The sequence below is a fragment of the Halyomorpha halys genome, unplaced genomic scaffold (genome assembly GCF_000696795.3).
Source record: "Halyomorpha halys isolate HHAL.00 unplaced genomic scaffold, Hhal_1.1 Scaffold323.1, whole genome shotgun sequence".
Classification (NCBI taxonomy): domain Eukaryota; kingdom Metazoa; phylum Arthropoda; class Insecta; order Hemiptera; family Pentatomidae; genus Halyomorpha; species Halyomorpha halys.
Window position 1 is genome coordinate 567,420 of NW_027106378.1, and position 7,906 is coordinate 575,325.

Here is a 7,906-nt window from a genome sequence, read left to right on the forward strand (position 1 = left end):
TTATGAGAAGAGACTTTCCTGAAGAGTACTGTCTCTTTCTTCACCAACAGAACAACCACAGGTCAAGATGGCTACTCAACTGGTACTCACCCCTTTGTTTTATTGGTGATCAAGATGGCTGCCCAAGCTTTCTACCGCTTATCCCTGCCACCAGATGGCATAATGAACCTCAGTCCAGAAGTGAGGGGGCACCTTTCTTAAACACTAGCTTCGATCACAAAAAAGGCTTTATAACGAATAATAGCCAAACAAAGAACATAACTGCCAGTTACCTACAATCGATATATTCTGTTTGTCACAGAGCAACTTGTATACAATAAAAAGTGAATTTTTACATCACACTTTAGCAACAAACTTCTCTATTTTATATTTTGGTAAAACAAATCGAAGGGGGAGGTAACTTAATTGAATTAAATTGTATGAAGATAGTCCAGATGGTGGTCAATAAAGGTATCAAATTAGTAGAAGAATACTATTTATTGTTAACAACAAGGTTTCACCCCATTTTGCAGAGCTTTATCAGGACGGTCGGATTGAACCGAAGATGACAACTTCAGTTGAGTGGGACGAAACCTTGGTTAACAATAAATAGTTTTCTTTTACTATTTTGATACCTTTATTACCAGCCACCGGGACTATCTTCCTACAATCTACTTCATACGGTCAACTTTCATCTTTTTTTTTCCTTTTCTTACGTCGGCCCAATACTCCCGTTGGAGTCCTACACTGCCCCTGTTGTTATATTATAAAAGAATGGAGCTGAGGATATAAATTGTTATTATTTATTTAAATTTATTAATTTAATTTGTTATTATTTATTTAATTTTAAAAATCTAATTTTTATTCTGCTATAAATTTGCACAACGCCTGAATAGTAACCCAATCTAGATCTACCAGCTCTTGGAGGAAAGCGCTATTGTTTTGGATGAGTGGATATTTAATCCTGTATTTGTCATATCTACTGCAATTTAGTATAATATGTAATGGGTCCTTGATAGAGTTGCATGTCGAACATTTATCATTATTTTTAACTTTGATTAATGTTAAGCCGTGATTTGTACGAACGTGGTTAATTCTTAATCTTGTAAGTAAGACTATATCTTTTTTGTTTAACTTGACACAAGTGTTAGAGAACCATGGGCGTGGAGAGACGTTAAGTTGAATAGTGAAATGATCTTTCCCTTTCAAACTTGACTCCCAGGCATACCTTTCCTGCCATTCACTAATGAAGTTTTTTTTTAACCATCTAAAAATTTCCTGTAAAGGCAGTTTCGCATTTTCCACTCTACTCGAAGATCGTTTTGCTATCTTATCAGCTCGCTCATTGCCGTACAAACCCACATGACCTGGAACCCGTTGTACCTTAAATTTGTTATTTGATGAACTATGAACTTCTTCTATTATGTTATTTATTAGGTAAGAGAAAATATGTTGCCGAAACTTTCATCTTCCAATATTAATTGAATACCCAACATTCTTCTACTTCTGGTACGACGGACCGTGGAGGTCCAAAGCCCCGGAGGATTCTTGACGAGGTTTCCATTGGGTGGGTTCGTCACTCCCACGCCTATTTTTGTGCGTGCCATCCATTGGCTAATGTGGCTCACAAAAGCCCGGGGGGGGGGGGCTGTGAGTAAGTATTGTATAATTATATGCTTGAAGAAATTTAAACTATAAGGGAAGCCAAATACATATCATTGGATAGCATGGCATACACATCACTGATTTGTGTTTACATGAACATATGTTTAGTTCTTTTGTATTTATATCTACGGGTTGTTGTTTTAGTGTAATTTCCTATTTCTGTGATTAGAGAGGGATCGGAAGAAATTATGAGTCAGTTTATATATATAAACCTGAAAGGTGTCTATATTTAATTAATTGTGCATTTTAGATATTTTTGTGTAAAATTAGTATAAAACAGAATAGTTACTAACGTTTTTATGTTAGTTAAACTAGTAAAAATCCTTATGAGGCATAAGTTAAGATGGGCTAAGTAGCGCTTTATATATATCATCATATATGAAAAAAATTACCTAAATCGGACCAGTATTAAAAATTATACAAGAAAGTTAGCTGTTAGCATTCATTTTACTATAGCTACCGTCTTATCATTTCATCTATATGTTAATTGATATCAAAGTTTCAATAGCGTTCAATAAATCTATATTCATCTTCAAATATAACAACAGCGAAGCATTGCCGAGTCTGCTAGTAAGTATATAAGAACATTATGGATCGATAAACCATTGAAAATCTCCTTGAAAGATGGAATTTCACCATGTCAGTATTTTGTAATTGTGACCATATTATTATCATCATCATCTATGGCGCTACAACTCTTGTAGAGTCAACTCCTCCCTCCTGCAACTTCGACTGCCAGTCCTCTCTAATTAGTACAAGAGCCCAAGTATACAAGAACAGAAAAAAGGCAGTTATCTCACCCCAATTTTTGATTACTTTAATGAAAACTGTATATAATTACTAGTCAAAACTGAATGAGTCTGCCAAGTATAGGTAGGGGAAATAAAAATTGGTGGCTGTTTCAAAACCTTAAAAGAGCTCAATATCTTAAAAACAACCAACAACACTAGAAAATCTAAAAGAACATTATTTAAAGAAGAGTAAATTTGCTGAAATATTAGCCCTAGTAAAGATATTTACGTCCAATAGTTCTCGAGATGTAGCCTTTTAAAAAGCAACATTTCATAAAAATGTACTGAAATATCAGTAGTTAGTGAATTTATTTTGAGAAATCTATATCTCAGGAACTATGTGACGTATAGATATCTATTAGCACTCGAACTAAAGCTACTTTAATGTACTATAAAGTAGTTTATGACATTTACCTTCATAGGAATAGTAGTTTTCATGTTATTTGCTCAAATAAATTGATTTCTTGTTGTTCGGACATTAAGTTTGATTTATGAAAAACTTCATTTCAGAAACCATAGGAGGTACAGATGTCTGCCAGCACTCAAATTAAATCTAGTTAAATTTACTCTAAAATAGTTAATAATGTTTATCTTTTTAGAACTAGTAGTTTTTATGATATTTGACAAAATAAACTCACAAAATGTTTATTTCTAGTTGTTTGTATAAAATGTTTGATTATTGAAAAAATATATCTCTAGTCACATAAGACGCACATATGTCTCCCAGCACTCAAAATAAAGGAAATTCAACTTACTATAAAGTAGTTTATATGACACTTATCTTTTGGGGGTAGTATTTTATATGATATTCACATATGAATATAAATTTGGCAAATAAAAATTTGTCCGAACTACTATGAATCAATATATATTAGCAAATTTCATGTAAACTATTACTCCTACGAAGATAAACATCATAAACTATTTTATAGCTCATTAAATTAGCTTTAATTTGAGTACTAATAGACACCTATATGTCAAATGGTTTTTGAGAAAAAGGTTTTTAAAAATAAATTCACTAACTACTGATTTATCAGTACGTCCCATACAACATTTTTATGAAATGATGCTTTTTAAAAAGCTATATCTCGAGATCAATTTAACCTAAATAACTCTTTTAGGGCTCATATTTTAGCAAATTTGCTCATCTTTAAATGACGTTCTCTTAGATTTTTTAGTATTGTAGGTAGTTTTTAATATATAGAGCTCCGAATGAAAAATTACATTTTTTTAATCGCTTTGAAACAGCCGCCATTTTTTATGGGAAGTTTAGAGCGTTTGTCAAGTAAGTGTTGTAGCAATCGGAATCTACGAGCAGTTTCTTGTCGTTTCAGTCTTGCGTGTGGATTCCAAGTTAGTCTCTTGTCAAGATGGAGTCCTAAGTATCGAATCTGTTCAACAGGCGTTAATGGAGTATTTAGAAAGGATACTGTAGGACAGGAGGGCAGAGGTTTACGATGGAGAGTAAAGGTGATCTGGTGGGATTTGTCAGGATTTATCCGTCCCACTTTGAACTTGCTATATTGAATACTCTTTGGCATACTTCATCAAACCAGGACACTTTCTTGGTTGACCTTTGGTATCCAAGTATACCAACTGCCAGTTCCTCCATGGTTTCCTTACATGTTTGCTACTGTTGAGACATATTATGGAATGTTTAAATACAGACGGATTCCTGTCTTAGACCCATCATATTTAATCTTTTTATGAATGAAGACCTGAGATTTGAAAGGTTGATATAGTCCTTCTTGCAGACATTTCAGCCAATTACACCTCTTTCCTCCGTATTGGCAATTTTTAACAGGCTAGATGTTTTAAAAAAAATCCTATAAAAAAATGGGGTTTAGAGGAGTCGTTTTAGACAACAAACTATTATTTAATCACCACATAAATTAGAAATTGAAAAATTCTATATTAAATTTATCCATACTTTAATAAAAACTCAAAATTATCCAATAGAAATAAATTGATAATATATAAATTATGAAGATGGTCAGGAATGCGTTGAGCTTCATCGGGGCTAAAAAGATACAAAAACAACGCACCAAATTTGCTCAATTTTGTTAAAATATTTTTTTAAATAAAAAAATCTGGCTTGCCTGTATTCTTCCCAAAAAATCCTGGACATCTAGGGAAAAAGCCAAAGACATTCGTATGAACGGCATGCCAGTCTACTAAGTACCGACAAACCCGTATTCATTTTTGTTATTATTATATTATTATTATTATTATTATATAATCAACTGAGGCCTTTACTGTAAAAACCAGCGACAATACCATTTCGTTAAAATTTGTAGGAGAAGCATAAAACTTCTTGCGTCTACAATTTTGAACCTAATAAATTGTTGTATTTTTGTTAAGTACCCCTGGCCTTGGAGAATCGAGATAGTTTAATATAATTTTATTATGTCATTTTCTTTATCCTTCTGTTTGTATATATTTTAAGAGAGATTTTATTTATTTTTATGTACTTCTTTTTCCCATTTATTTATTTATTTTTCATTCTTATTTTAATATGAGTGTGATCATTCATCACTAATACCTATTCCCCACGACGGTGTGCCAGATTGTAACATCTTTCAATAAATAAAGTGTTTTTTGAATAAAAGAGAAAGCAAGTTTAATATAATTATTAGCAGGGAGTGTATCACGATCTATATGGCAGGTATCATGCCATTTTCCAATTTTAGGTGTTATATATACGTAATATAATACATTTGTATACAAGTTATGGTAATTATTGATAATTATAGCTGTTTAAAAATGAAACGATATCGGCATAATAGCATGCATATGAGAAAAATTTGAAACTTGAATAAATCAATTTTAAATGTCTCATTGATAATGACTGAAACGTAAGAGAAGAATTAAGGTAGTGAAAGAAAGGGATCAAAAGAAGTTTTTCGTTTAATTTAAATAGAAATAGTTATTTTATTGAGAATAATTCGTCAAATAATCTTTATTTCGTGAAATAAACATTTATAGTAAATTTTCCGAAATATTAGCCCTAAAAGAGCTATTTACGTCCAAGAGTTCTGGAGATATAGCTTTTCAAAAAGCAAAATTTCTTCAAAATCTACTGAAAGATTAGCAGTTAATTTATTTTGAGAAATCCATATCTTAAGAACTATGTGCCATACAGATGTCTATTAGCACTCAAATTAAATCTAGTTAAATGTATTATAAAATAGTTAATTATGTTTATCTTTTTAGGACTAGTAGTTTTTATGATACTTGACAAAATAAACTCACAAAATGTTAATTTCTAGTTGTTAGTATAAAATTTTGGATTATTGAAAAAATATGTCTCTAGTCCCATAAGACGCACATATGTCTCCCAGCACTCAAAATAAAGGAAATTCAACTTACTATAAAGTAGTTTATATGACACTTATCTTTTAGGGGTAGTAGTTTATATGATATTCACATATGAATATAAATTTGGCAAATAAAAATTTGTCCGAACGACTATAAATCAGTTTATTTTAGCAAATATGAAAACTACTACTCCTATGAAGAAAAATGTATGGAACTACTCGATAGTACATTAAAATAGGTTTAATTTGTGTGCTAATAGACATCTTTACATCAAATGGTTTATGAAATACAGATGTTTTTGGAGTTTGTAGTCACGCGCCTTACACAGGGGCTACCGCGCTCTATAATTTCTCATACATCTTTTAATTATTATGCACATATGTATTTACTTATTTAGGAACATTGTTTAAATGCATTTACTTTTTTTCTTTAGTATATTCACTTCTTAGTTATGTATACATATTTTTACTTTGTGATTCTTATTTTATTTAATTTTTTTTAATTATCTATTTTTTCTTTTAATTTAAATATAAATAGTTATTTTATTGAGAATGATTCGTCAAATAATGCTTATTTCGTGAAATAACCATTTATACATAATTTCAACATTGCTCATGCTCATGTCCTAGTACTTGGAAGTTATTTTTTTTTCAGTACTAGTATCCTCGAAGGTCGTCCAATGTCAACATGAACATGGCTAAGTGCCGGCTACACTCTGACCGTTGATAGTAGCTTATTTGATTATAAATATTGCACAGATTCTAGTCGACTCCGTATCGCCAATCATGGAACGCAAGTTGCATCGCTTGGTCGATTTCCTCAACAATGGTTTTGACGAATCCATCAACGACTACATGGACAAGACTTACCTCAGACTGACCTCCCTCTCCGCCGTATTTCCTACACTCAATCGGGACAAGCCTATCTTGTCTATATCCAAATTGTCCATTTTGGTTTTTAACTGCTCCATGATGATGATCCTTTGGTACCTCATTTTCAAAGGCGCCGTCAAATTCTCCGGCTCCAACTTCGTCCTGTTGATGAACCAATTCCACTTCATGATCCTGGTTCAGATGAGCCTCGAAGTGCTGAGACACTCTTGGATGAACAGAGCAGAAGAAGGGGCGCTCCACAAGCTCATCGTCGACAACTTTTTTGACTACGACGAAGAGCTGTCCGGGACTTGGACCAGCCTTAGGGAAGCCATGAAGAAGGAGAAGCACCGCTGTATCCAATCCGTCTGCCTCATCGGCGTCGCCGTGACGACCACGGTCGTTTTGGTACCTACTTTGAACTCTTTGGGTACCGTCGGCTACAACAACACTTTGTACGGTATTTATATGGACGTTCCCATTCCAGCTCCTGATATCTTAACAGAGAACAAATCCATTTCCCATTTTTTAGTTTATTTTTTGGAACTTGTTGGTGCTACCTGTGTAGGAATGGTACTGAGTACAAAGTGCATGATGTGCATTGAAAGCAACCTTCACATTCAGATGCATCTCAAGTTGTTGATATTTCAGTACGAAAATATTGAATCTAGGGCGTCAACGTTCTACAGGCAAGTCTACGGAGCATATCCGAATCTGAAAGGAATCCAACTTTACAGGGATTTTAAATTTTCGAATTGCCTTGATGAGTGCCTAAAGAAAAATATCAGACACCATCAGGTCATCATCAGGTAGGTTCGAGTACAGCAAAACAACATACAAGATTTAAATTTTGATTCTTTTATATCTTTTTCGTTTTCTAACGTATAGCTGCGCCCTACTATCGTGTAATAATAATATTATAGAAATATAAAACGAGGCAAACATTTCAAAATATTCTAATTAAATCATTTTGTCCGAATTTCTGCGAAACATTTAAGAAAAAATAATTAAATTTATACCACTACAACCCATGAAAGGTCAGGGGTTCAATACTTTGTAAGGAAGTACTGTTACTACACCAACGGTTGTGCAAGGAGGTGATTTGGTAACAATCACGCTCGACCGCCAGGTTTTTCACCCAATTGAAGGTACCCACGTTATGAGACAGGGCTACAGGTAATGGTAATAATTATCTGCTACAGCCGGATTTAGTACATTAGTTTAGTAACTTGGAGTTAGTAGTCTATTGCCTTACCTATGAGCTACCCCACGGATTTAGTA

At 33.1% G+C, this 7,906-nt stretch overlaps 1 protein-coding gene across 1 annotated transcript in view; it reads left to right on the top strand.

The window, feature by feature from the left end:
- Positions 1 to 6,484: 6,484 nt before the first annotated feature.
- The window catches only part of LOC136795125 (uncharacterized), a 13,596-nt gene continuing 12,174 nt past the window's right edge, over positions 6,485 to 7,906 (top strand). The window contains exon 1 of the mRNA XM_067044721.1: positions 6,485 to 7,434. Within this exon, the coding sequence (XP_066900822.1) occupies positions 6,539 to 7,434 (896 nt within the window). The 5' untranslated portion in view covers positions 6,485 to 6,538. The remainder of the gene's footprint in view (positions 7,435 to 7,906) is intronic.